At 58.4% G+C, this 27973-nt stretch overlaps 3 protein-coding genes across 22 annotated transcripts in view; 1 reads left to right on the top strand and 2 right to left on the bottom strand.

Annotated features, from left to right (window-relative positions):
- The window catches only part of MAPT (microtubule associated protein tau), a 46234-nt gene extending 38459 nt beyond the window's left edge, over positions 1-7775 (bottom strand). For 6 of the 18 annotated variants that reach the window (XM_071577379.1, XM_071577383.1, XM_071577387.1 and 3 more), the window contains exon 1: positions 7605-7773. The gene's annotated coding sequence lies outside the window, so the exon portion shown is untranslated. Of the gene's footprint in view, positions 1-7600 lie in introns of all 18 variants that reach the window. The other 12 variants (XM_071577392.1, XM_071577393.1, XM_071577395.1 and 9 more) reach the window with 6 other exon arrangements.
- A 6053-nt stretch (positions 7776-13828) lies between these two features.
- Positions 13829-20240, top strand: SLC25A39 (solute carrier family 25 member 39). 2 transcript variants are annotated; one of them, XM_071577561.1, is made up of 12 exons: positions 13829-14008; positions 16282-16390; positions 16474-16533; positions 17129-17173; positions 17819-17928; positions 18052-18119; positions 18240-18364; positions 18534-18707; positions 18813-18922; positions 19060-19141; positions 19232-19312; positions 19392-20240. In XM_071577561.1, the coding sequence occupies exons 2-12, from the start codon at positions 16294-16296 to the stop codon at positions 19508-19510; spliced, it is 1071 nt and encodes a 356-aa protein (XP_071433662.1). In that variant the 5' UTR covers positions 13829-14008; positions 16282-16293; the 3' UTR covers positions 19511-20240. The 2 variants fall into 2 exon arrangements, with proteins under 2 accessions (XP_071433662.1, XP_071433661.1); XM_071577560.1 differs by lacking the exon at positions 17129-17173 and having other exon boundaries at positions 13925-14008.
- Positions 20241-20621: 381 nt separating this feature from the next.
- Positions 20622-26724, bottom strand: RUNDC3A (RUN domain containing 3A). 2 transcript variants are annotated; one of them, XM_071577291.1, is made up of 11 exons: positions 26432-26723; positions 24497-24612; positions 24213-24346; positions 23482-23567; positions 23270-23359; positions 23097-23177; positions 22654-22819; positions 22274-22431; positions 21842-21979; positions 21601-21707; positions 20622-21385 (listed from the first exon to the last, which is right to left on the bottom strand). In XM_071577291.1, exons 1-11 carry the CDS (start codon positions 26536-26538, stop codon positions 21243-21245), a joined length of 1326 nt encoding a protein of 441 aa, XP_071433392.1. In that variant the 5' UTR covers positions 26539-26723; the 3' UTR covers positions 20622-21242. The 2 variants fall into 2 exon arrangements, with proteins under 2 accessions (XP_071433392.1, XP_071433393.1); XM_071577292.1 differs by lacking the exon at positions 21601-21707 and having other exon boundaries at positions 26432-26724.
- Between the last annotated feature and the right edge of the window lie 1249 nt (positions 26725-27973).

Raw genomic sequence — 27973 nt, 5'->3', positions numbered from 1 at the left:
GAAAGGCAGAGCTCATGCAAAGGAGGCTCCAAACCCAGGAAATCAGGAGGCAGCAGGGACAGATCAGCAGTGCTGGGGATGAGAGATTCCCAACGCTGGAATTCCACACCCTGCAAGCAAAAGAAGCTCCCAGGAGCACCACAGGAGAACATGGATGTAGTTCTGCCTGGCAAGAATTAAAATGGAAGGGAGAGAGGACTAGAATGGAAGAGATGGATGAGGAAGGAGAGGAGACAGGGCAGCACAGCCACGTGTGCATGTGGTGCTTGGATTTGGCAGGTGCCCAAGATGCTGCTTGGGATGAGAACAAAACCAGGGAGCACCAGGGACTCCTCCAGTTCATAGTTGCTCTTTTCAGATCACCACCCCTGAAGGTCTTCACAAGCCCCTGAATCACTGCCTTTACCATAGGACAACACCCTCATTTTGGTCCCAACACCCCCACTTTGGTCCCAATACCCTCATTTTGGTTCCAACACCCCCACTTTGGTCCCAACACCCCCACTTTGGTCCCGTCCCCCTGAATCTGTTCTCTTGGGCACTGACTACAAGCCACACCTGCCCCAGCAGATCTTTAGCTGTACTTTTACCTGCTTTCCTTTTGCCCCCAACAGCAACATTTATTACTTCTGCCTGTGCATGCCTGCCGGGCTCTCCATTATAACAGGGAGATTATGAGGGAAGAGCATGTAGTTTTCTGTCCAATTTGGAGATGTCCATTGTTAAAAGCTCCTTGTACAAACCCCTCCGGGCAGCTCCAGGCAGCTCCCTTTGTCATGCTGATGAGGTAGTAGGTAAAAACCACATATAAGCAGCAACTTCAGAGGGCAGGATTTGCTCAGGGTAAAGTCTGCCCTTGAATTCAGAGTAAGTGGGAGCTGAAAATCAACCACAAAAGGCAATTCTGACTTGGGATGAAATCCCAGCTTTGAGCTCACTAACACCACAAGCTTCAGCTACCAGCAGAGAGCATGTGAAGCCCCAGTTCTGTAACACAAACCAGCTTCATCACAGGTCTCACCTTAAACCACACAGGTAATTCAATCCCAACAACTCTCACCCCATCACTTCCAGGATCTGCAGTGGGAGGGTAATAAAACACTTGCCACCTGCACGGAGCTTGTCAGCACTTTGTACAGGGTGGGTCAGCACTAGAAAAGGAACACGAGCCACATTTCCAAACCTTTGTTACCTCTGACCAGACCAAAGTGAAGTAGAGCTTCAGATAAAAGTGTCCTTTTTATACAGAGGCTCCTCTTGCCAGCCTGCACTGACACTAACCCTGAGCAGCCACAAAGGCTGGAGGACAGACCAACCTCCAGGAAACTCATCCCTCTGGATTATCCCTTCTCTTGGGATGGTCCCTTTTGTCATCACCGTGAGCTCAAACTAACCACACAATGAACACACTCACCTTGAGCCCTGCAGAGCAGGAACAACCCCCCTCATGCTCTGCCTAAGCCTCATCCTGCTGCCGGGATACACAAAGCCACAGCACCCAGCCAAGAAAAGCACTGTTTGCCCATCACTTGGCCTCTCATCTTGAGTGTGACAGCTCTGCTCTGCCCTCAGCTCCACTGAGAATGGGCACAGCTGGCCAGATGTGTTCCATGCACCAGGCAGCTCACGTGAAGTGACATTTCAGTTCATACAAGGAGCAGAGCTGCTTGTGAGCAACACACACCCCCCTTCGCACTAAGACCAAAGCAACACAGCCAGGATCTAAGTCAAGCTTTGATCAAAGAAAAGATAAAATGTTTCCTAGGCAAGGAAGAATTGCACCACTCAGAACATCCTCCTGCTTCTCCAGTTTCAGCTTCAAAAAGGGAAGCCCATTTCTTTCAAATGCACGGAAAACAATGGATTTATCTCAAAAACTAATCTCCAGACCATCACAAACACAGGCACGGCTGAGCTGGATGTCCTCGGGAATCATGGGAGAGACTTCTTTAGATTTTCTGAGTCATTTACAAACACCTCAAGGAATTTCATTCTGCAGCAAGTGACTTGACACACTGATGAAATCCATCTGAAATTACATCAGGCACTTCCAGGCAGACAGCCCGGACCGGAGCTGAGGGGGAGCCATAAAGTGAAACACTGACAAGTGGCAGAAAGCCCTTCAAAGTCACACACGTGCTACTCAAACCCCTGAATACAAGTGGTTTCATCACCTCTCCTGGAAGTGAAGTGTGTCTACGATCAGCACAGTCAACACAGCCCTTCTTCCTATGGACTTGTATAACCTGTCCCTAAGGATTGCACCTCGTCCCAAAATAAATAAACTTCTGTTCTTCCCATGTGCCTTGGAGCATCAGCACTTGGAATCACAGAATATCCTGCGTTGGAAGGGACCCACAAGTCCAACTTCTGGCCCTGCACAGACACCCCAACAATCCCACCCTGTGCCTGAGTGTTGTCCAAATGCTCCTTGAGCTCTGGCAGGCCTGACAAGCTTGGAGACAAATCTCTCTGCTTTCCCATGGCACCAGTGGGACAATCCCACCCACTGCTCTGAACGACAGTACTGAGAGAGGGCAGACAGGCAGGGATACCAGATCTGCCCAAGGAAGAGAGGTCAGGGCAGAGGCTGCAAAGATGGGAATAATTAGCCAAACCCCAGCAATAATCCCTTTACCTCAACAGAAGGTATCCCCTTGTGCTCCGTTTCCTTGGATATTTAAAGAGGAGACACTGAAAACAGGCTACATGTAATGACCACATTTACTAATCAGTCTGCTTGGAAGGGAAAGGGGAAAACCAGGGGATTGATTTCTGAGGAGTGTGGAGGGCTCATTAGACTTGCAAAGAAAACCCACTCAAGTCTAAAGGCACAGATACATTTCCAGACTCCAGCGTAAACCACACATGCTTTCCACAGGCTCTTTGAAAAAAAACCCAGCCTACAACCAGCAGATTTCAGTGTGAAACAAAGCTCCAGCTCCCAGATGGAGGAGGGAGATCCATCCTGCTGCAAGGAAAGACTCAGATTCACTCAGTCCCTCACACCAGGGCTGTGCCAACCTTAAAAACCACACAAAGGGCCACAATTCTGCTGTATCCAGCACATCCTGGGATGATCTGCAAAGACAGGTTGGGATCAAGGGTTGTTCATGCTAAAAAGCCAGGTGGGAGCAACACTGCACAGGGCAGATGCTCCAAACCTCCCAAAAGGAGCAGTGATCCAATCTGGGGGCTGCCCTGGCAAGGCTGAGCCAACCTGTGCTTGCAAGGTTTGACCAAACAGCCCATCAACCTCTACCATGGATCACTCACCCTCATCCTCTTCCTAGGAATGCTGTGAGGTGAGTGGGAACATCTCTGTGCTGCTCTGCAAGGATCAGGAATCCACTTCAAGTGACTTCTGCAATTACCCCCCTTCCTTTTCCATCTCCACAGGCAGGAAGAGCCCTGCCAGTATCCAGCACTACCTACTGTATTGATGAGCACCCCCAGCTGCAAAGGGCTGATCCTCAGACCCTCAGACAGTCTTGGGGTGACCCTCAGCCACCATCCAAGCCCCCCTCTGGAGCCTGAACACCAGAGCTAAGCAAGCAAAGCTCCTGAGGCAGAAAGAGATTACGCTGGATTGGCAGAAAAACCTAGAAAGCCAACCCAGCCCTGCTGCCACTGCAGCACTGAGGGATCCTCTGAGAGCTGCTGCTCCTCGGAACAAGGGCTGGGAACAGCCAGGGTGGGGCTGGGGCTCCCCCTCCACCTGGCTACAGGGCAGGTACACAAGGGAAATGAACACCTGGGGGTGTAACAGGTTTGGCTATTCCAATACAGTCAGAGAGGTTCATTCCCCATCCCTGGAGGTTTTTCAGCTGAGCTTGGCCGTGGCACTGAGTGCCATGATCTGGTAAAGGGACTGGAGTTGGACCAAGGGTTGGACTTGATGATCTCGGAGGTCTTTTCCAACCCAATCGATTCTGTGATTCTGCTTTTGCAAGAAAGGGCTCTCAGTGCTTTTCCACAGGTCTGCAGAGCTCAGAGCGAGCCAGAAAGCACCAGCCATGCCCCAGGGTTGGCTGCTTTACCTCTGTGCAGACACAACCCTCCTAAATTCCTTCTAACCCCTTCTGCCACATTCCAGCAGCTCCAACAGCAACAGCTCCAACACATCACACGCCCTCTCAGCATCACCCAGGTGAAGGATGATCACAAGTCCAACGCATTTCACTACAAGTTTCCACCTCTCAGTCCAGCCCCACACAGCCCAGGAAGGACTAAGCCAACCTACAACTGACTGACCTCACCAACCAGTCAGCTTGAGCAAACTGGGAAATACTGGAAGCCAAGTGGAAACCAGTGTCCTGGTTATTCCTTGACTCATTCATCAAGTGTCAGAGCATTCCTACAGCTAAATTAGCAGCACTCCCCCCAAAGGACACCAACACCACAACCAAGCCTTATCAGCACATTGAGCTGGTAAAATAAGATTATTCTGCTCAAAACAAACTCAAATCCACAGCTTTCTTCCAGCTCCTGAATAACCTTCCTATTGGGAAAAAAAAAAGGGACTGGCCACCCTGAGCACTTCCACTCAAACACTGCCTCATGATCCAATTTTCAACGCTTTGCCAACAAAAAGGGATTTGTCTGGAAGGCTGGAGGTGGGCACACCCCAGCACCCGTTATCAAACAGCGATGCCAACCCCCAGACGGGCACACAGGGACACTCTGACGGGATCAGCACTCACAGTCGTGTCAGGACAATTTGTCACTCCCGTGCTGATGAAGGAAAGGCTTTCAGGAGCTCCAGCACACACACACCAGCTCAAAAGCATTCCCCATGTGGCTTTTCCCAGCCGTTTCCAGCAGCCCCACAACGCTGCAAAGCCCAACTTCCACATGAGGATATAAATGTCAGCACAGAGCAATTTGCTCCACTCCCCAGCACTACACCGTAGGAACCACCCAAGGAAGGTGGTACCCCAACACTGCCAAATCCCACGGCTGGAAAAACCTTGGAAAAAAGGCTGTGGTGCAACATGGATCCACAGGCATGCAATGAGGAACACGGTTCTCCAAAATGAAGCAGAGCAACACGAATGAAAGGCAGAAGAAAAGACACCCACCTCAGTGCTGTGTTACAACCATCCCTGACTGGATACACCCAGCTCAGCCTCAACGGAGAAAAAGCACTTTGTGTCTTCTTTCCCACATTTTTATCCTACAAGGATCCCTTCCATGGCTTTTGGGAAGGAAATCAGAAAGCCACAGCACTCCTTTTTCATATGTGAAATAAATATGGTTACTTGGTCCAGCTGGGTCCTGCTGAAACTGCAGTTAATATTAAGGACAGAGGGAATGGGACAGTTTGAATGGAATGGGACAGAAGCTGCAGGGGGATGGAGGAGGAAGGGTGAGAAAGACAAAATTAGAAGTCTGGCCTGTACATACTTAACACAGTACTTGAAGAGGGTGAGTAGTGAAGGAGGGAGAGACACAAAAGCTGCACTATTGAAGGGACTGGACCAGTCTCTTCCTCCTGGGAACTCCCATAGGGCACACAGAGGTCCCATCACTTCTGTCCGCAGTTAATCCCAGCTGATAAAGGATAAACATCCCTGTCTGATCTGTGATACCATCTGTGAGATGGCACAAGAGCTGGGTCTCAAAAAACAAACCCCACCTGCCCCTTATTCCAAAGAACAAGAAAATGCAATACTTTTATCAGGTGTGAGTTATCTGGCTGTGGATGCTCCATCACTGGAAGTGTTCAAGGCCAGGCTGGATGGGGTTTGGAGCAACCTGGTCTAGTTGGAAGGTGTCCCTGCCCATGGCAGGGTGTGGAACAAGATGGTCCACAAGGTTCTTTCCAACCCAACCATTCTATGATTCTGTGATCAAAACCTCTACACACTAGAGCTAATTCAACCAGCACTTTACTTTTCCCCTTAAGCTGCACATCTTAGGGTACAACCCAAGCATTTTGCATGTCAAGAGGGAACAAAGCATAACTGGGTTAGACAATTTCTCACTTGTAGAGACAGCGAGGTTTTCATTTTCCTTCTCTGAAGGGCAGACTGTAAACGCCCAACTGAGACCTGTTTTGATTGACCACCTTGAGAAAAAAAAATGCCAAAAGAATTGAACCACACAAGGAAAGCCATTAAACACCCCAAATCTGAGGCACTGGCAGCAAAGCCAAAGACCCCTCAATGCACATAAGCAGGCAGCTATTGCTCGACAGAACAAATTAATGATTCTCAGTAGTGAATTTTGTACAACTGATTCAAACTGCCCAGACCCACACAGGGAAAGCTCAGGTATTAATTAATACACTGCATACAAATCGTGGCAGGGACAGCTCAGCTCATCTCAGATGCTCCTTCCAGCCAGGCTGTTTCCAGGCAAGACCAGCCCCTCGCTGCAAATGGAGCTGCACCTCGCCTGGTGGTACCACAGCAAATGGAAGGAGAAACTCCCTTTAAAGTGATGGCAGCTCTGCCCTCTGCCAGCAACAACAGGATTGCGTTCCCAGGTGTTGAAAGAAGCAGGAAAAATCACCTCCCTTAAGTGAATCCTCCCATGTGCTAATGTGGCAGACAGGGATGCAGGGAGAAATCTCCATCCCTCACCTGGAATGAGCTGCTTCAGCTCCCTGCAGGTTTAATTCCCGGGAGGCAGGAGAGCAGGTGTGTGCTCCTGGAAACACCTGGAGAGGAAACTTCCCTTTTCCCCACCTAAGTTAGACTTAAAACAAAGAAATACCCAACAACTACAGGTAAAAAAAAAAAAAAGGCAAAATTCAGAAAGGGGGCAGCCCCACATCGTGGGATTTCAGGACAAGAAAGAAGAGGCAGCATGGGAAGAGGCAGATGGAAGGGACAAGGTGGCAATTCCAGCACGATGAGGGACAATCCCAGTGTGGCACTGGGATGCTCGGGAGGTGCACGGCACATCCAGGGAGATCACCAGTTACACCCGGCAGCCCCACGCCAGCCCCAAACCCCCAGGGCTGGGCACCAGCATCCCCATCCCAGCTGCAAAACACCCGGGATTCAACAGGATGGCACCCACCTCGTTCCCATTAAACCCCAATCCCGGGGATGCCACAAAGCCGGGCAACTCCGGGGTGCCCTGACCTCAATAACGCTCCCTCCACACACACCCCCAAAAAAAATTGTGCTGGGCGTGGACAGCTCCTTTTTTTTTTCCCTTTTTGAACCGCTTATTCCTTACAGTTCCCGTTATTAATTAATATATCGCTTTTAATCACCCCCCACGCCCAGCGAAGCTGCAACACACGCCCCAGCGCTGCCGCAGCCCCGGCCCCACCTGCCGGGGGAGGAAAACGGGGCGGAAAACGGGGGGAAACCCCCCAACCCCACCCGCCCTGCATCCCTCCATCCCTGCATCTCTCCATCCCTCCATCCCTCCGCACCGGCAGCGCTGCCGCAGCGGCCGCGCCTCGCCTGCCGCAGCCCCGGGGCGGAGTTCTCCTCCCTGCGCCGCTCCTGGGGATGAAACGGCCGCGTTTACCCCTCGTTAAGTGATTTTTATTTAATTCGTTCTTTTTATTTTTCCTCCCACCCCGGGGAGCGCGCGCACATACCCCGCGCTTTTCCTTTTTTTTTGCCCTCCCGTATACCTGCCTGTTCTGCGCACCGGAGCCGGGGGAGGGAAGGCGACCGACGAGAGCGGTGACAGCGGCGGGGAGGGGAGCGGTGACAGTCGGCGGGGCGCGGGCGCGTGCGCGGGTGCTCCGGAACCTTCCGCCGCGCTTACGGCGGGGCGGGCTGGCGGGCTGGCGGGAGCGCGCGCGGCGCGTGCGCGAAGAGCCGCCGGTTCCCCCCCCACCCCCCCCGCTTCTAATCCACCTTCACTCTCCCGCCAAAGGGGCGCCCGCCCCGCCCCGTGCGCGCTCCCGCCCCGTGCGCGCTCCCGCCGCCGCCCCATTGTCTGCGGGCAGCGGGAGCGCGCGCGCTGCCCCGCCCGCCAGGGGGCGCTGCCGAGTTACCCCCAGCCCCCCCCCCCCCGTCCCTTCCCCGCCACTTTCCCCTCACTCCCCTCACGCCCCACGCGCCATTTTGTGGCGGGCGCTGAGGGGTCTTCAGGGGGACTTGTGGTCTCGCATCCATCCCACACACATAACGCACACCCACCACAGCCCCTCCCTCAATGCGGGACAGGGACACCGCCTCTGCCAGCGCTGCCTCCCGTTTTGTGCCCGGCATCCTGCGGGCACAGCCCTCGGCATGGCGCCCCGTGAGGGAACGGCATCTCAGCGGCAGCAACGCGGGTTTGGATTCCATCCGCCGGTGGGTGAAGCTCCACGCTGACAAAGGGGAAGCAGCCGCCTCCCCGCACATGCAGCATCATGCACAGCACCCGCAATGGAGAGGCACAGCGTGTACGGGGGAAGATCGGTGAGCAGCTCTCACTGGCATTTGGTTCAGCAGACACCTGTGGGAAAGAGCCAACAGGTGATATGGTAATCACCCTGAGCTGTTGGGGAGCACTGGGGGTCCCCCATTGCTCCATGAGCAGCACGAAGCACTGGAAAGCAGAGGGAGAGGCTGAAGAAAGAAGTCATGCTCCCAAAAGATCCTTCTCCACCTTGCCCGCTCCATTTGGAACAGCAGTGAGATGCTCTGGCTCAGCCCAGGAGTGCTATGGACACAGTGGAGTAATTGATGGAATTATTACCTTGAGTTAACAGGGTTACTATCCCTAGTAATTGGATTTAGGGGAGAAACTACAGGAGGGCAGGCTCCAGGTTTCAGTTTTTCCTGGGAAACATTGAGGTGTAAATCAAGGGCAATGTCCAGTCCAAGAACAGGCTTTTTGTAAAGGGAAAAGCTCAGGAGGGAATAAAGAGGAATGAATGTGGAACCTGCAGCACCAGAGGGTTTTGGAAGCAGATGGGGTTGGGAATGGTCCATCTTGGTTTGGAATAAAGGGCTATGGAGTGTCAAGTGTTTCTCTTACTACAGAATCAATAGCTGCAGAAGTGTAAAATCATATAAGTATTTATGAACATGCAGCACTATTGAGATAGTTGGTTTTGAGGTTTTTTTCAGGTCAATAGAATTAGGAAAGCCACCTAAGACCAAGGAAATGGCTCTTTTCTGCCCATTTTTAAACTGCCTAAAAAGTACCCACTATAAATTACCTGGAGAATTTCTCCAGGGTACACACATCTTCTCTCAGAGAAGCTTTGGGAATTGTAAAATAAACACTACAGTGCTACAAGAGGCTCTGTCCTTGTGAGACAACAGAAAACAAGATGCATTACAGTGCAAGCAGCTCAAGTCCAATTCCAGAACAGCAGCTCTTCCTGCAGGCAGTAGGGATGCAGGACCAGGAACAACCAGACTGGGAATCAGCTGAGCACCCTCCAACAGGACTATTTCCTCATCCAAAGACAGCAAAACCTGAAGGGACTCCCAGGTCTTATTTCTTAAAGTGCTTAGTATGCCAACACCTGGCTTTCTAAGGTCAAAGCCCACCTTTACCTGCCTGAGTTCTCAACAGGCAACAAGTCCCTTCTGGATCCAAGAAATCCTGGGCTGGGAAGTGAAGCATCATTACTCAGTCCCAGCTGATGTTCAGGCCATTCAGAAGATCTGTTGGCAAAGGTTTGTCCAGAATTAAACCCATCAATTGCTGCAGCAACACTGAGATGTTTCCAGAACTGCTGGAGCAGCCCAAGTCCCAAAGTGCAGCCCCAGGTGGGATGAGCTCACAGTGATGAGCAGATCCTGCCACAGCTAAGAGGAACTGCAGGGAAACTCTCTGAGGGCAGATTTACCTGTTCCTGCAACTGGCTGACAGCTGATGTGGAGTTTAATTAATGCTCAGAGCTCCTCTGGCCACTTTGTGTTCACAGGGGCTTGTGTTTATTGGAAAAGGGATCTGGGAATTTATCCTCCCATTCTCAGGCCAGGCTCTTCCCCTCCTCTCCTTTTGGCCCACACTGCTGCTAGTGGAAATGAGACACTATTTTTAACATTAAATTATAAAGGAACCCTTTAGGGAGGAAAACGTGGAGCTTTTCTCTTCCACAGTGCTTTCTTCATCCCTGAGACCAGGCTCATTTCCTCACAGATGAGATTTGTCACCTGTTTCATTCCTTTTCCCTGGCAGGTGCTCCAGAAGGTAGGACATCTTCCCAGGTCTCACCTGCAGCGGGAATTGACCTGCAGAGCTGCAGCTGCATTAGGAATTCTGGGTTATATTCTGGGTTATACAAGTCTGGTGTCCCCAGGGCCTCCTCTGGCCACAAGCTGCTTCATTTGAGTCCCTTAATTCAGCTTAAGCCTGGCTTTTGCAAAACCATAATGATCCCAGCTGAAATAAATACTCAAATTCTGCGCTGGCTTAATTCCATTAAAGCACTACCCAGAGCCTTTTGCAACCTGGCCCTTAAAGTACACCTAAAAAAAGGAAGTGGGCTAATTGCTTTCAAAAGTGCAATTTTGAAAGTGTGGAGACAGGATTGATCTTTCCAAACCAATTCCAGGTGTCGGCAGAGCACGGGGTGACCCTTCCTCAGTGAGGAGCCCCGGGCAGGCACAGCCCCCGGGCCGTGGTTCCCAGGCCATGGCCCTGGCCCAGGACACCAGCTGGGTTTCATAAGCTCCGTGGAACTGGGAGCAGGGAGTTACACAAGCGCTTTCCCAGCCGTGCCGTGCGGTGTCACGGCAGGACAGACCCGGGAAGGGCTCACGCGAAACATCCCCGCGGTCGGTCGGACTCTGCGGCTCAGGGAGGGGATTAGAGCTCAGCTGGCTCCTTCCCCACAAACCGAACGTGTATTTGCAACTCGCACACGGTTCTCTCCACCTGAAGCGACGTACAGTTCATTTTCAGAGCAATCAGAGCACGGTGCACCCACATCACCGCGCCAAGGCCAGCGGGGCTGTGGGGACGTGAATTGGGGACAGGAACATTCCTCGTGTTTGGACAGCGCAGGCGGCCAGCGGGCTGTGACTCAGCACGAAGAGCCAGCCAGGTCCTCGCCTCAGCACTGCTGAGCTCGGGCTAAACAAACTCACCACTTTCACCCTGACCTCTTTAGCGAGTGGACAGACCCAAAAAATCGAGGCCAAGGCACTTACACCATTGCACACATGTCCCTTTTGTCTCCTCCTCAGCTGGAAAAACATTATTCCTGTTTCTTTTCAGTTGTGTGAAAGCCACACAGAGCCCAACACCTAAACCAGAAGAGATAAGACTCAATCCCCCTGAGGACAGATAAATTTTAATTAATCATTATTCCATTTCTAAATTACCAGCTGCAAGAGGCTTTCGGATCATTTAAAGCTTTTGTCTCTGTAAGAGGCAGAGCTGACTCATCGGGGAGTCACAGGATGCATTCACTTATGGGACCTTTTGGGAATTAGAGGCTCCTGGTCTCACATCACTTAAAGCCAAGATTCCCTTGGACCTGGTGCCATGGAAGAGCAGGTCCTGGCATTACCTAACCTCTTCATTGACTGTCCTCAGAGATGCCAATGGCCAGGAGGGACTTTACTCCTGGAGAAGAGCAGCCACCAGGACCCTGCCAGCTCCACAAAGGGACAGGGAGCATCACTGTGGGTAAAACAGGCTCTGTACCCAACACCCCTGAGTCTGTGGCTTTGAACCCTGAACTACTCCTGCTCTCCAGGCAAAGGCTGCTCTGGCACCTGTAGATCACCTGTCCTTCAGTATTCCCTGTCCTTCCCACGGGATGGCTCTCACAGGGGAGAAGAGAGGAGTGTGGGCACCTGCCCAGGATTTATCCTCGAGTTTAAGTCAGGGCAAAAGTTCAGCCCTGCTTTAAGGCAGAGATTGCATCATACAGCACCACAACAGGTCTTGCAGTGATGTTGTCATGCAAATGGAGTCACCAGGAACCTCTGGCCTGTGGTTTCCTGGAGGACAGACCAGCTGGAGCACCACTGTGGTCTCATCCCAGTTCTCCAACCCTGTCACCTACTGGGACATCTGGGGCTGGGCCGGAGCCCGCAGTCCCCGGGGTCTGTGCAGGTTTCAGAGGGGCTTTGGGGGCCATCTGCTGTCACCAGCCCAGATTACAGCGTGAGTGTGAAGGGCACCAAAAGGGCTCTGCTCCCTTCCACTGGCACATGGAGGAACTTGGATCATCTTCCAGTCAGTGAGGTCAGAAAAGACCTCCAAGATCATCGAGTCCAACCTGTGATGGATCACCACCTTGTCAGCCAGACCAGAGCACTGAGTGCCACATCCAGTGATTCTGTGAACACCTCCAGGAGTGGGAACTCAACCACCTCCCTGGGCAGCCCCTTCCAATGCCTGACCACCCTTTCTATGAAGAAATTCCTCCTGAGAAAATCTCCAGATTTAACCACCAACAGAAATAAGAGCCCCTCAGGGAGCTCACGACTTCACCCAGAAGGACTCGGGGTTAATAGTGCCAGGGTGGTAGGTTTGATCCTACATGGGCCATTCACTTCAGAGTTGGACTCAATGACCCTTGTGGGACCCTTACAACTCAGAATATTCTGTGATTCTCTGATAGGAAACCACTTCCGACACAGGGAAAGACCCAACTTGAGGGTCTGCACTGAGCAGGCCTCGACTTTAATCCCAGTTCTCACAGGCCCAGGTGGAAGTTTCTGCATCCCCTCCCCGGGCCCGGCAGAGCACAGGGAGCTGCTGGGCACTCCGGGGCTGGTGCTTTGGGAACTGAGGGGCTTTGTTCCTGTGCAGGCAGCAGAGCAGCCCTGGCACAGCACCGTGCCAGTGTCCCAGCCTGCCCTTCCACCCCCATGTGCCACTTGTCTTCAGCACAACACACAGCGTGGTGAGCGTGCAAACCCCAGTGAGTCTGGGATGGTGAGAGAGCCTCGAGCCTTTAGGATGGTGAGTGTGCAAGGCAGAGTCTTCTGCCAGCATGGTGAGTGTGCCAAGTGTGTCCCTCTGTCAGCACAGTGAGTGTGCAAGGCCGGCCCTTTTGCCAGCAGTGAGTGTGCCAAGTGTGCCCTTCTGCCAGCACAGTGAGTGTGCAAGACATGCTCCCTTGCCAGCACTGTGAGTGATTGTGCAAGGTGCACCCCAATGCTTCCAGCACAGTGAGCATGCGAGGCCTGCCCTTCTGCCAGCACAGTGAGTGTGCCAAGTGTGCCCTTCTGCCAGCACAGTGAGTGTGCCAAGTGTGCCTTTCTGCCAGCAGTGAGTGTGCAAGGCCTGCCCTTCTGCCAGCACAGTGAGTGTGCCAGGCATGTCCTTTTGCCAGCACAGCGACTGCATGGTGTGCCCCTCTGCAACACGGTAAGGGTGAGTGTGCAAGGTGTGTCTCTGTGCCAGTGTGCAAGGTTTGCCCCTCTCTCCCCATCATGGTGAGCGTGCAAGGCATGTCCCTCTGTCTTCAGCACAAGTGTGCAAGGCATACAGCTCTCCATCACGGTGAGTGTGCAACACATACACCTGTTCCTTATGGTGCATGTGCAAGGTGTGTCTGCCTGCATCACGGTGAGCGTGCAAGGCACCCCCAAGGGTGAGCGTGCCAGGTGCCCCCAAGGGTGAGCGTGCCAGGTGCCCCCAAGGGTGAGCGTGCAAGGTGCCCCCCAAGGGTGAGCGTGCAAGGCGCCCCAAAGGGTGAGCGTGCAAGGCGCCCCCCAAGGGTGAGCGTGCAAGGGGCCCCCCAAAGGTGAGCGTGCAAGGCGCCCCCCAAAGGTGAGCGTGCAAGGTGCCCCCAAAGGTGAGCGTGCAAGGCGCCCCCCAAGGGTGAGCGTGCAAGGCGCGCCCCTCCCTCCGTCTCTGGGCACACACGAGGTGTGCGCAAGGCGCGCGCCCGACGCGCCCCAGCACGCGCGTTCCCGCCCCCGCCCGGCCCGGCAGGGGGCGCAGGGGCGCGCGGGGCGCAGGGCGCGTGCGCGGGCGGAAGCGCGGGCGCGGGGCCGGCGCGCGGCGAAGGGCGCGCAAGGGGCGCCCATGGGGCTCCTTAAAGGCGCCGCTGCCGCCGCCGCTCTGCCCTCTCTGCCGCCTCCCGGTCCCGGAGGGACTCGCCAAGCCTGGCTGGAATGAGCAGGTGGGGCGGGACCCGACACCCCCCCCTCCCAAGGCACCCCCCACCCCGCGCGCGGCCGCTGCCTCAGTTTCCCCCGGTGTCCAGGGTCGTGCGGCTGTGATGGGGCCGGGGGGGGGGGAAACTCGGGGACTGGGGGGCTAGAGACCCTCAGGGGGTGTAGATCCAGGGGAGGGGGATCCTGTGCTTAGAGGGGACTGCAAGCCCCAGGGCAGGGGGTGGCCAGCTCGGGGTGGAGGGGTTGCAGACCCCAGCTGGGGGAGCTCCCCGGGGCAGCGGGGGCTGCAGGCCCCAGGTAGGGGTGCAGGGCACAGGTAGAGGGAGCTACCTCTGCTCTGGGGGGCTCCCCGGGGCAGCGGTCCGGGCTGAGTCCCTGTGAGCTTTGGGGGTCGCGCCTCCAACAGGATGAGCACCCGAGGCTGTCTGGGCACCTCCAGGGACAGACTGGGGCGACTCATCTTCACATCCCCCAGGGGCTGGGAAGCACTGGGTCGTCTGCCGGTAGGATTTCCGTCGCTCAGAGCCCCCAGCTGGGCCTTTCTAGCGCGGGAAGAGCCCCCTGAGCTCCCCGTGAGCCCCCTGTCCCTGGGAATGTTTTGCATTGAGCATCTTAACATGTGTTTGGTTTTCCGCCTGTTTTGTCCCAGTCATCACTGGGCCGTATCCAGCCCTACCGGTGCTCCAGGCTGAGCAGGGGGCTCTGGGCGGTGGGCTTAGGGGCTTATGTTATCCTGGGTGGATAAGGGAGCAGCTCCCAGCTGAGAAGGGAGCTTGGATGCAGCCGGCATGCCCTGGAGGTGCCCCACTCCCCCAGCACCAAGAGGGAGGCTGTGTTGGGGCATGTCACGCAAAAGTAAGTGAGTTTATCAGGTGCTGCAGGGCTGGGAGCAAGAGATTTCCCCTGGCTTGCGTAAGGCTGAGCACGAAGGGTTGGGTCTTGTAAGGAAGGATCCGACGCCAGCGCCCTGCCCACGGCAGTTTTGCAATGGCTGAGGGGTCAGTGGGGCACATGCCACAGCACCGTCCCGTGGCAGCCACACTGGGACCTGTGCCCAAACAGCACCCGGGTCCCAGTGGGGCCGGTGCCTGTCGGGTGCCAGGATAAACCCAGCTCCCAGTGGGGCTGGATGGTGTGGTGCCAGAATGAACCCAGATCTGGTGGGGCTGAGTGTCGGGAAAGACCCAGCAATGCCGGTGGGGTTGGCACATGTGGGTTTAGGACAGACCCAGCTCTCCCACTGGGGCTGAGTGTATGGGGTGCCAGGATAAACCCAGATCTCCTGGTGAGGCTGGCACATGTGGTTCTGGGACAGATCCAGCTCTCCTGGTGGGACAGGTGTGTATGGGTTCAGGACAGACCCGCCTACCGGTGGGGCTGAGTGTCAGGACAGACCCAGCTCTCCCAGTGGGGTTGGCACGTGTGGATTCAGGATAGACTTGTCCTGACTCGCAGCTTTGGGCACCCAACAACTCCTGAGCCTGTAACCGAGAGATTTATGACTCCTCTGACCTTGCAAATTGCTGAGTCACATGGTGAAGGATTTTTGCTGCGTTCCCTGGCTTTAAAAAACCCTGTAGGTTCCCAAAGCTTGGAAGCCCTCCTGCCATGGCTCCAGCCCTGTCCCAGCATGAGGATCATCCCCAGGCTGTGGCAGGAGGGAGCAGCTGGTGCTGAGTGTGCTGTGGGTCGATTCTCTGCATCCTTCTCCCCAGGAAGGGTGCAATATCCCCTCCTTCCTGAAGGCAGAACATCGGCTTTGGGGGCTGCAGCCTTGCCAGGCCTCTGGGGGATCAGCCAGAAGGTTTGGGATGCCCAAACCCTTTTTGGGGTGCTCGTTGTAAGCTCATGAGGGGGATCCCCCTCTGCTGGGCCCCCCCTATGGGTGCACTGGGATCTGCTCCCTTCCCAGCTGGGGCTGGTCTTTGGACTTTGTTTCTTCCTGTACTTAATTTTCTAAGCACAGGGAGGGGACAGTCCTCTCTCCCCAAGGACATGGAAGGCTGGCCTGGACTGTCCCCACCTCTCCAGCCAGGCTGGGCCCGCTGCCAGTGTGGGGCCAAGGGTGTGTTATCGGGGCTGGGCCGGCCCCGCGAGCCAGTCCCTGTGCCCCCCTGAGGCACCACGATTATGGGGGGCCCTTGCCTGCCCTGTGCTGCACCGATAGCACAGTGAGGTGGGACACTGTCCTCGCACCACTGGAGTGGGGATGCTGGGGGGGCTCCCAGGGGAGCCAGGGACCCCCCTGGCCTCGAGCATCCCCCGCTGTGCATTGCAGGGGGACAGCGCCATGGCTGAGAAGACGTCACCGAGCCCCGGTGTGGGCATCACGCCACTGCAGCAGATGCTGGCCTCGGGGACAGGTGCCATCCTCACCTCCCTCTTCGGTGAGCCCCGCGGGGTGGGCGCTGGGGCGGGGGCGCTGGCACGGGCAGGCTTGTGTCACGGCTAAAGGGTGGTGTTGTTTCAGTGACACCGTTGGACGTGGTGAAGATCCGGCTGCAGGCCCAGAGGACCCCGTTCTCAAAAGGTAACCCCTCTGAGGGCAGGGCAGGGGCCTCCAGCCAGCCCCCACAGCCAGCTGGAGAGCAGCCCACGGGGGTGTCTGGGTTGGCAGAGCCAGTGGCAGGGATGTCTCGGCTCCAGAGCATGGGGCCATCGCAAGGTGGCAGGTTAATATGGGCCCCTCATCCTGAGGAGCTTGGGGGGCCCAGCCAGGGGAGCTGGGCTTGTGCTTGGCTCTGTCCTTCCCCCTCGGCAGCCTGGTGCCAAGGGGGGTCAGCACTGTGCCCAGCAACCCCAGCCCCCTGGGAAGTAGGGCAGAGGGGCTCAGTCTGCTCCAGCTGCTTGCTGTTCCCCCACTGCCCTTGTTCCAGTCTCCACACTGCTCCCCATGGCCTGCCCTCCATCTGCCCCCTTCCTGCGGTGTCAGTGGGCTGGGCCCCAGGGGCTGGTTTGGTGACAATAGGGACTGCTTGGGAAGTGGCTGTGGGGACATCCAGCAACCTCACCCACAGAGTTCTCCCACTGCCCAGCTTGGAGCTGCAGCACATGCATGTGCCCCAGCCCCAGGAGGTGGCATGTCCCCGTGTCATTGCTCAGTGTGTCCCCATTGTGTGTTTCAGCGTTGCCAGTGCAGTCAGTGCCCTGGGGCACTCAGCCGGCCACATGTGAGTACGCCTGGGGGCTCCAGGCAGCTCTTGCTGCCAGTGGCTTTGCTTTCCCAAGCCTTGATCCCAGTTTGCTTTTCCACTGGTGGTGGCTCTGGCTCCTCTGGCTGTAGGGACATCCCTGTGGTGTGGGGGCTGCCATTGTCCCCAGCCCAGGCTGCTCCTGCAGCCTTGCTTTGGGACTGGCTGTGCCACATCCATGGGTTCTGCTGGGGGTCTGTTATGCAACAGGCCTGGCTGTCTGTGTTCCCCCTCTCTGTATTGTTGCTCTATCAAAGTCCCTTTGGATCTGCACTGTCTGGTGTCCCTCTGCCTGTCTTGAGAGCACAGTGGATGGGCCATGCTGGTGTCCCCACTGTGCCATGGCAGCAGAGCCAAGACCAAGCAAGGCATAAATCCTCTTCTGCCGCTGACAGAGTCCTGCTGTGCCCACATCCCTGCCATGGGGCTGGGTCTGGCTGTGCTCAGGCCCTTGCTGGAGGGTTGTCCCTCTCCTGGCCTTGGCCTGGGGCTGGTCCCACTGGGCTCAAGCCCTGAGGGTTTGGCTCCTTCCTGGGAGGAAGGCTTTGGGATCAGATGTGCTGGGTGTGGGGCAGAGGAGATGGGTCTCCTGGCTAACAGTGATGCCATTGCTTCCTGCTTCAGGGAAGTGTTTCCTCTACTGCAATGGGCTCATGGACCACCTGTACGTCTGCCAGAATGGCAACGGCTGCACCGCCTGGTACAAGGCCCCCACTCACTTCACTGGCACACTGGTAGGGGCTGTGGGCACAGGGTGGGCAGGGGCCTCCCTGTCCCAGAGGGGTGTTTGCTGGGGAGACATTTGCCTGTTAACCTCCGTCTTAACTCCTCTCCCTGGTGCTCCACTCTGTCCCCAGGATGCCTTTGTGAAGATCACACGCTATGAGGGCATCAGGTCTCTGTGGAGCGGCTTGCCCCCCACCCTGTGAGTTTGAGGATTCTGGGTGCCAGCACTTGCCTGGGCACATGGACATCAGTCCCAAGCCCCCTGCCAGCCCTCAGGGAGGAGGGCATGTGCCCCTCACACCCCTCCTCCTCCTCACAGGGTCATGGCTGTGCCAGCCACCGTCATTTACTTCACTACGTATGACCAGCTCCGGGACTACCTGCAGGCCCGAACGGGAAACCGGGGCCACCACATCCCCTTGCTGGCCGGGGCCCTCGCCAGGCGTGAGTACGCTCCTCTCTGTGGGTCTCCTGTGCCCACCTTGTGATGCCAGCAGACCATGGCAGGTCCTGGTGCTCCCTTTCAGCACCTGGCTCTCCCAGCACAGTGCTGATGGCTCGGGGATGGCCTCCGGAGCGGATGGAGCTGATTCCCGTGTCCCCTCTGTTGCAGTGGGTGCTGTGACGGTCATCAGCCCCTTGGAGCTGATCCGCACCAAGATGCAGTCCCGGCAGCTCAGCTACCGCCAGCTGGGTGTCTGCATCCAGTCGGCAGTGGCCCAGGATGGCTGGCTGTCCCTCTGGAGAGGCTGGGGACCCACTGTGCTGCGGGATGTCCCCTTCTCAGGTATGGCTGTGTGGCACCGGGAGGTGGGAGGGGACCAGGGCCAGGGCAGAGGGTTGATGTGTCCACAGTGTCCAGCTGTAGCACTCATGTCTCCTCTCACTCCAGCTCTGTACTGGTTTAACTACGAGCTGGTGAGGGCGTGGCTCTGCAGGCAGCCCTGGCTGGAGGAGGCCACGTTCATGGTCAGCTTCACATCTGGGGCCATCTCTGGTGCGGTGAGTTTGGGGTGCTGGGACTCAGTCAAGGTGGGATGGGCCCTGTAGGGAGGGAGGGATGGGGCTGGGGTGGTGCAGGGAGGTGACAGCAGAGTTGTCACCAGGTCCAGGCTCACTGCCTGGTGCCAACCCCACAGGTGGCCGCAGTGCTGACGTTGCCATTCGACGTGGTCAAAACCCAGCGGCAGATCGAGCTGGGAGACAGCGAGGTGCACCCAGGTGAGGAGCCAGCTCCGGGCAGGTGCCTGGGAGCATCCAGCACTCCTCACAGGCATCTCTAGACCTTCACTCACTCCCTTCTCCCCACAGTCTCAGCTTCCAAGCCTTCCTCCACCTGGCTGCTCATGCAGCGGATCCGCGCCGAGTCTGGCACCCGGGGGCTCTTTGCAGGTGAGGACATGCCCTGGCCCCACACTGGGGTTCAAGGTGTCCTGGTGTCACCCTGGGGCTGACAGCACTGTCCTTGCAGGTTTCCTGCCCCGTGTCATCAAGGTGGCACCCGCCTGCGCCATCATGATCAGCACCTACGAATTCGGCAAGACCTTCTTCCAGAAGCTGAACCAGGAGCGGCGGCTGCGGGGCTTGTGAGCAGGGCTGGGGCAGGGGCTGGATGTGGCTGTGCCCAGGGGACAGTGCCAGCCCTGCTCTGTGCCTGGCCGGGTGTCCTGGGGGCAGCAATCCGCACTCGGCTGTGCAGAGCCCAAGTGCCTTTGTCCTGTGCTCTGCCTCCCCACACATGGAACCAGGGCCACCCTGGCCCTGCTCCTCATCCCAGCCACTCTGGGGGACATTTGTGCCTACTGCTGTGACACTGTGGGGGACACGGAGCGCCCTGCACTCATCCCTTGAGGCTGGACAGATGCTGCTGCTGGATTCATGGACACTGGCAAGGATGGGGTTTCCCAGAAGATGGCCTGGCAGGAGATGGAGCTGGGGCTCTGGCAAGGACCAAACCCCAGGCCTTGGGGGCTTCTCTGCCTGCTTGGGCACCCCTGCCCTGCTCTGCCTGGGGCTCTGCCCCCCTCCTCACCATCACTCATGCACAGCCTCCCCTTGCTGGCTCTGCATGGGGACACATCAGGACCCTCTCCCTGCCTGTGGACCTCTCCTCCCACTTGGGATGTCCCAGTCACACAGACCCTGCATGGGGATAGACCTCGCTGCTGCTCGGGGGGCTGGGGGCCATTGTGGCACCCCCTGCCCTGTCCCTTCACTGCAAGGGCCTGCCCCAGCTCCATGGGCACTGCCCCCCATTCCCCTGGGACTCAAAGGGGGAATTCCTCATATTTTCTTAAATAAAAGAAAAATTTGTCTCTTAGTGTAAGGATTTTTCTCCCTGTGTGCTGGGGGACTGTGAAAGGCATCCCCAGGGGTGACAGCCATGTCCCTGCTGTGTGGGCATGGTACTGTCACCCACTGGGTCCTTGCTGGGCTTCTACTGGGGGGAAAGGAACCCCAGGACCACCCTGGTTCCATCACCAGCACCCCACTGCTGATGGGGCAGGAAATACCCCGCCTCTGGTGACCTGCTGTGTCCCAAAGGTGCTCTCCCTGCCGGGGGGGGGCTGGAGAAGCCTCACTGGACCCCCCACCATCCCTGCCTCGTGGTGGGGCACCCGCAGAACCTCATGGTGTGGGGCACAAGGGGTCTGTTCCCCCTTCTCCCAGCAGGGGGGGTGGGTGACAGGCCAGCTTTGCTTGCTGTCTTTATTGATTCCTTTTGCTCCAACAAGGCAGATGGGGCTGAAATAAAAACCAAAATCACCCAAAACAACCCAAAACCCAGGGGAGGATGGGAAGGGGAGGGGAAAGGGGAGCCTTACCCCTGTCGTGGGGATGCTGCTGCAAGGAGGGGCAGCTGGTCCCCAAAGCGGGGGACAGGCAGCCCCCTGCAGCATGGTGGGCTGGGGAAGGCTGAGTGGGCACCGAGGGCTGAGCAGGACGGACAGCAGGGCTGTGCCCAGACCCTCATCCCTGGAGGGGGCCTGGCCCTGACCCCCACCTTGCTCCCCAGTTGCTCCCAGTGTCCCCCCCATGGCACAGTTCATCCCCCCATTGTTCGTCCCCCCCATCCCCAGCTCGCCTGGGTCCCAGTCCAGCATCCCCCATCCCAACAGGTCCATGTCTCCAGCCGGGGTCCAGGCTGGCTGTCCGAGGCGCAGCCGGGGGGTGGGATGTCAGGATGGGGAGGGGGATGCTTGTCCCCAGCCTCCCCGGTGGGTCCGGCGAGTCCCCCGTCGGTGCCAGGGCAGCGAGGGAGGCCGAGCTCAGTCCTGCGCCGCGGCGCTGGGCCAGGGGGGTGGCAGCGGGGCCGGGGGCCTCAGCTGGGGCTGCGGGTCGGGCTGGCTTCCGTGCTGTCGCTCACCAGGCACTCGTTGGACTTGAGGCTGGCCAGGGACTTGCAGCTGGGCAGGGAGGCCAGGGAGCCGCAGAGCCCCAGCATGGAGGGTGTGGGGTCCTTCCCTGTGGGCAGAGCGAGGGGTCAGGGGGGGCTGCAGCCTCGCCTCCCAGCCCTGCCACCGCGAGGGGACAGAGAGGAACCCGGGTGTCCCTGCACTGCGGGGACAGCAACCCTGCCACGAGGAGAGGGCTGCAGGGAGGGTTCAGACACCTGGGTGCGTGTGGGGGGTCACACTGAGCCCTGTGGGGCACCCTATGGTGGGTGGGGGGTGTCTTACCCAAGGGCCCCCAGGGCTCGCCCTCGCGCTTGCCCTCGCCCAGGCGCTGGGAGTCGGAGCTGAGGCTGTTCTCGGCCGAGAGCTGGTCAGTGCTCACGAAGCTGTGCCTGCAGAGGGACCACTCTGAGCCCCCCGGAGCTGGGACAGCCCTTCTCCCTGTCCCCTGCCTGTCCCCCCTCCCGCAGGGCAGGGCAGGGTGCTGGGCACAGGTGGAGGTGGCTCTGCCCCAGAAGGGTGTTACCTCCTGTAGAGTTTGCTGTCCGAGCCGCTCTCGTTGCCATTGAGGGTCCCCAGTGAGGGCCACTGGTTGACCAGAGGTGTCACCATCTCCTTGGAGAGCTGCGCCAGCTGTGGGTTCTCGCAGGGGATCAGCCCCGTCCTGCGGCAAAGGCGGGTGCTCAGCACCTGGCACAGCCACCAGTGCTGGGGACCTGCCAGGCGACATGGCCCACGGGAGGTGTGGGGCACTGGGGACCCACTGCATCCCACAGGGCACATGGGACACCAGGGACCCTCCATGTCCCACGGGATGTGTGGAGCATTGGGGACTCACTATGTCCCACAGGAAGGGCAGATGGGGCACTGGGGACCACCCACAGCCTGTGGAGCAACCAGACTCTGGGGACCCCCACCCACCCCAAGCCCACAGCAGCAGCAGTGGGTCCCCACTCACAGCTGCTCCTGCAGCTCCAGGATGACGCCCTCCAGCTCCCTCTTCTCCAGCTGGTTCTGCACCATCACCTCCTCCAGCCGCAGCTTCAGCCGCTTGTTCTCCGCCTCCAGGTCCTTCAGCTGCGACTCCCGCAGCCGCACCAGCTCCTCCAGGTACCCCTGCGTGAGGCCACTGTCACCACTGGTGGCTCTGATGCAGCCACAATGTCCCCAGGGCCACTCAGTGTGACAATGAGAGGGCTGGGTCACCGTAGCAGCAGGAGGATGAAGGGCTGTGGGTACCACAGGGTTGTGGGAGGGGGGATGCAGTGGGGGGATGCTCTGGGCTGGAGCATCCCAGGGGGGTTGATACCCTGACAGCCCCCTCCCAGCTCCCGGTACCTTTTGGGCATAAACAATGCGGAATTTCTGCTCCATCTTGCGCCACTTGTTGTACCAACTGTCCTCATCAGTGACCAGGGGCAGGTAGGGGTGCTCAGGTGAGCTGTCCTCACTGGTGCTGCTCTCCACGCTGCCCCGCTCCTCCTCCTCGCTCAGGTAGTCATAACTGAGGGGTACAGGGGCTCAGCAAGGGTTATCACACATTTAGCGAGCCCCACTGGGGTGCCAGGGGAGAGACAAAACTCACCAAAGGACCTGGAGACCCCAACAAACCCACCAAGGAAGCCCTCAGACCTCGAACACCTGCAGGTGCAGGTGGGTTCGGCTGCACCCCAAAAACCACCCCAAACTGACCTAAGGTGCGGGGACTTTAAAACCCCCTAAAACTCATGAAGAGACCCCAAAACCCTCCAAAATCCCAGGGAGGGCACCCCAGCTCTTACCTCTGTGTGAACTTCAGGTAGGGTGTGTAGTCGATGACCACGGGTGTTTTCCCATCCATGACCTCTCCCTTCAGGCAGAAGCTGAGTGGTGGCAGTGGGAGAAGGAGCAGAGGGTCAGGGCACCCCAGAGGGGTCAGTCGGGGCCTGTGTCCCACTGTGCCACCCCCCACTACCTGAAGTCAATGGCGCTGAGCCCAATGAGCATCCCCGTGAGCACCGTGGACTCCTCCCGCAGCATGATGGCCCCGTCATCGTAAAACCTCCTGTGGGGAAACACGTGGCTGGATGTGCCCCCCTGGCACCCTAAAACCCACCCTGACACACAGAGCCCACCCTGGGCTTTGTGGAGATGTGGCTGTGGCTGGTGGGGCCATGGGCTGCTCACCTGGTGGTCCGTGTGTCCCGCAGGGCCGTGGAGATGTACTCGGACATTCGCTTCTCCATCAGCGCCACGCGGATCCAGGCCCGGCCCTGCAAGGCAGCGCCACAGGCAGCCCTGAGGGTGGGGGCTGCCACCAGGTGCCCCCCACAGCTGCCCCTCTGCCACGCTCCCACCCACCGCTGGTGCTCTGGGAACCAGAAGACAGGGGTCTCCCATCTGGGAGTGGGGGTTTGTCTGTTTTTTGGTTTGATGGGGTCCTACAGCTCTTGTTGCATCCCGGTGACCCCATAGGAATGGGCATGAGATGGGATAGGATGGGAAATGGATGAGATGGGATAGAATAGGCTGGGATGGGAATGGGGATGGGGTAGGTTGGAATGGGATGAAGATGAGGATGGGATGGGGATGGGGATGGGAATGAAGATGAGGATGAGATGGAATGGGATGCGGATGGGATGGGAGTGGGTATGGGACAGGATGGGATGTGGGCGGGGATGGGAGTTGAAAGGGAATGGGAAGAGATAAAGATGAGGTTGTGATGGGTTGGAACGGGATGAGATGGGATGGGGATGGGGATGGGAATGGGAATGGGGATGGGATGGGATGAAGATAGGGTGTGACGGGTCCATGTCCCAGGGACAGGGTGTGAGTACAAGCAGCAGAGGCACAAATAAGAGTGGTGATGGGGACAGGTCCAGAGATGGGGACAGGGCTGGGGTTGGCACCCTTCTGACCTTGGCCCTTGATGTGCTGATGTTCTCCATGTTCTCGATGCTGCTGACACAGTTGTTGGGGACCTTGCTGCAGGCCAGGCGGATGTAATCCCAAAACCCGCGCTGCCCATCGGAGCTGAACCAGCTGACAGGACCTGTGGGCACTGAGGGGCTGTGGCCGGGGGCTGCTGTACCAGCAAAGCCACCACCAGAGCCCAGACACACTCCCTGGTGCCACCACGTGCATCCCCATCCACCATGGGGCACAAGGATGGGGCCAGGGACACCTCCTGAGCCATCGTTACCTTTGAAGCGGTGGCTGAGGATCTGCTCGAGGATGGCGGCGAAGTTGACAAACTCCTCAGAGGAGTCATCAATGGGATCCGCCGTGTACTTCTCCAGAAGGGTCTTCACTGAGAACCTGGCGAGGGGATGAGTGTCACGGGTGGGAGGGGACAACACTCACGGCCCAGCACCCACCACCTGGCACGTGTCAAGTTTGACACCAGAGCAAAACGCTTTTGCAGCTGTTGGCTCCCGCTCCCAGCAGCGGGAAGAGGGCGGCGGGCTGGGCTGTGGCTCACTGACCCCCCTGTCCCCATATCCCCAGGGACCCCAAGGGGCGGCCGTCACTCCCCTCCGAACGAGTGGCCAGGAAGGGCGAACAAAAGCTCCTTCCTCCCCGGCCGTGCGCGGGCGGTGATGGCTTCCCCTTCCGCCCGCTGCTCGTGCTCCAAGCACAGCGATGCCGAGGACACCGAACCCGCCAGGCCCGGCAGGACGGGGCGGGACGGGGCAGGTGTTTGCTTGGGGGGAATCCCCCCATCTGGGGGTCACAGCTGACTGGTGATCCCTGTGACGGTGGGTGGAAGGTGCCTCATCGGGACAGAGGGGTCTGGAGCTGCCTGGTGCCATGGTGAGGAAATTCAGGGGGTCTGGAGCTGCCCTGTGCCATGGTGAGGAAATTCAGGGGGTCTGGAGCTGCCCTGTGCCATGGTGAGGAAATTCAGGGGGTCTGGAGATGCCTGGTGCCATGGTGAGGAAATTCAGGGGTCTGGAGCTGCCCTGTGCCATGGTGAGGAAATTCAGGGGGTCTGGAGCTGCCCTGTGCCATGGTGAGGAAATTCAGGGGGTCTGGAGCTGCCCTGTGCCATGGTGAGGAAATTCAGGGGGTCTGGAGCTGCCCTGTGCCATGGTGAGGAAATTCAGGGGGTCTGGAGCTGCCCTGTGCCATGGTGAGGAAATTCAGGGGTCTGGAGATGCCCTGTGCCATAGTGAGGAAATTCAGGGGGTCTGGAGCTACCCAGTGCCATGGTGAGATCCAGGGGGTCCCCATGTTGTGACAGTGGGATCTGGACCTGCCCTGTTCCATTATGAGAAAATTCAGGGGGTTTGGATCTGCCCTGTGTCATGGTGAGGAAATCCAGGGAATCTGGACATTCTCTGTGCCGTGGTGAGGAGACCCAGGGGTTCTGGAGATGCCCTGTGCCATGGTGAGGAGACCCAGGGGGTCCTCATGTCATGACCCTCCCACGCACCCCCGCAGGGACCACCAGCCCTCATCCCCCATCCCATCCTCGCCCCCCCTTCCTGGTCCAGCCGGGCGTCTCCATGACAACCCTCATCCTCCATCCTTCATCCCCCATCCCCGCCACCTGGAGCGGGGCCCTGACGTCACTTCCTGGGCCCCCCACCCGCATGAGGGTCCCCAATACAGGCCTCCACCCCCCCCGCACCCCGCAGCCCCCAGCACCCCCCGTACCCTCCATGCCCCCTGAAACCCCCGCTAGCCCCGGCGGCCCCCGCCAACCCCGCACCGGCCGCCTCCATGTTGTCACTGTATCCCTAAGCCCCCCATCGCTCTCTCGGAGACCCCCCAGCCTCTCTAACCCTCCCTGGTTCCCCCCCAGCCCCGCAGCCCCGGCCCCACCGCCCACAGCCCCGCGGCCCCGCAGCTCCGCGCCACCCCCTTCCCGCATCCCCATCCTCCTCCTCCCTGCTCCAAATCTGAATTCCCCCCTCCCCAAAAGCGACTGCAGCAACAACAAATCCCCCCAAAGGGTGAAGGGGCGGCTGAGGGTGGGGGGGAAGGAGGGGGATGAACCCCCCCCAAGCCGCCTCCCCACCCCCTCCCCTCCCCGCCCCCCATCTCCTCCATCCCCACCGGCGGTGGTCCCTTTTCCCTGCCCCCTCTCCCTCCCCACCCCGCTTTGTTGTGCCCCCCCCCGCCGCTCCCCCACCTGCAGACGGTGATGAGGTTTTTCCTCTCCACGGCGATATTCCTGGAGGAAGCTTTCTTGGAGGAGAGCCCCAGAGCCATGGCAGCCGGCACCCAGCTCGCTTCCATCCAGCGGCCCAGACAGACGCCACGGCCGCGGGCGATGCCCCTTCCCCCGTGGGGACCCCCCCACCCCACGGCCGCTGCCCCCCGCGCCGCGCAGGCTTTGCTCCGCCGGTGCCCACGCCACGGGCCGTGCGCCGCCCCCCCCTCCAAAGGGATGCTCTCCCCGCCCCCGGCCCCCCAAATCTCTCCCCTGGGGAGGGGGGGAGCAGCCAGTCCTCCACCTCCCCGCGGGTCGCAGCCCTCTCGGCATGACGTGCCACTAGAGGGGACCCCGTGGGTAAAGCCATGGGGAGGCGGCAGCCCCTGGGGGAGTTTGGGGGATTCTTTGCCCACCCCAGTCTGAGCTCATCATCCCCTCCCTGCCTTGATCCCCCTTTGGGGGTGCTGAGCATAACCCCCTCCCCGTGGGGTCTGCGGGGGGCTCAGGACCCCCTTCATAGGGATTGGAGGACTGACTGTGCTGTGGGAGAGCCCCAGCACCCCTTTTTCACACCGTGCCTCGGTTTCCCCATGGATGGGACAGGGAAATCGGGAAGTGGGGATGAATCCCACAGGCACCCACAGAGCCCCACAGCACCCAGATAAATCTGAGTCACTCGCAGCTGGCAGACACCCCTCTTGGGCACAGATCCCCCATCTCTGTGCCCCCAGGGTGCCTCTCACCCCTGTCAGGGTGACCCCAGTCCTTAGCACCCAGATGAGGGGCAGCAGGATACCTGTGGAAGGTGTGACCCCCCAAAATCCCCATGGCCACTGTGGGAAAACACTCCCCATGGGGACAAATCCCCCTTTCTGTGCCCTCAGGAGTGCCTCACAACCCCCTCTGCCCCTGACAAGAGGACCCCAGCCCAAGAGCATTCAGGTGGGGGGCAGCAGAGCTCACCCCAAAATCCCCATGGCTGTGCAGGGAGGGGAGCCCTTGGCAGCACCCAGATAAGGCCAGGGGCCGTTATCGGGGAACCCAGACCCAGCACCACCCCTCTGTCCCACCGTGGGTGCTACTGGGTCCCCAACACATGGGACTGAGCTCTCAGCCTGGATGGGCCCCCCAAACCGGGCTGGCACAGGGGGGACAGCACTGGTGTGACCCCACAGCCTGGGCAACCCTGTGGGGGATCCCATGGGGGTCCCCAGGCACTGGGAGGTTGGTGTGGGATTGTGCATGTGCAAGTGTGTGTGCAAGGCTTATTCCCCCTTGTCCCTGGGATTTGGGATTGGGATTTGGGGCCAGGACCCCTTTGGAAAGTCTGTGAATGTAGAGACACGGGCATGTGTGTGCACACACACACACATGTGCAAATACATGCATGTCCACAGATGTGTGGGTGTACATGTGGATGTGCACACGTGCACACACTGGGATGTACAGACACATGTGCACACATACATGTGCACTCACACACGTATGCTCATGGAGATGCACTAATGCAGGTGCTCA

This window comes from Pithys albifrons, chromosome 25 (assembly GCF_047495875.1).
Source record: "Pithys albifrons albifrons isolate INPA30051 chromosome 25, PitAlb_v1, whole genome shotgun sequence".
Taxonomy (NCBI): Eukaryota; Metazoa; Chordata; class Aves; order Passeriformes; family Thamnophilidae; genus Pithys; species Pithys albifrons.
This window is presented reverse-complemented; position numbering and strand designations above follow the sequence as displayed.

Coding starts and splice junctions, on each gene's coding strand:
- SLC25A39 (XM_071577561.1), top strand. CDS start 16,294: ATGGCTGAGAAGACGTCACCGAGCCCCGGTGTGGGCATCACGCCACTG. Junction 16,534..17,128: donor GAGGACCCCGTTCTCAAAAG/GTAACCCCTCTG, acceptor TGTGTGTTTCAG/CGTTGCCAGTGCAGTCAGTG. Junction 18,708..18,812: donor GCGGGATGTCCCCTTCTCAG/GTATGGCTGTGT, acceptor CTCTCACTCCAG/CTCTGTACTGGTTTAACTAC.
- RUNDC3A (XM_071577291.1), bottom strand. CDS start 26,538: ATGGAAGCGAGCTGGGTGCCGGCTGCCATGGCTCTGGGGCTCTCCTCC. Junction 24,613..26,431: donor AACCTCATCACCGTCTGCAG/GTGGGGGAGCGG, acceptor TCCCCTCGCCAG/GTTCTCAGTGAAGACCCTTC. Junction 21,980..22,273: donor CTGGAGCTGCAGGAGCAGCT/GTGAGTGGGGAC, acceptor CCTTTGCCGCAG/GACGGGGCTGATCCCCTGCG.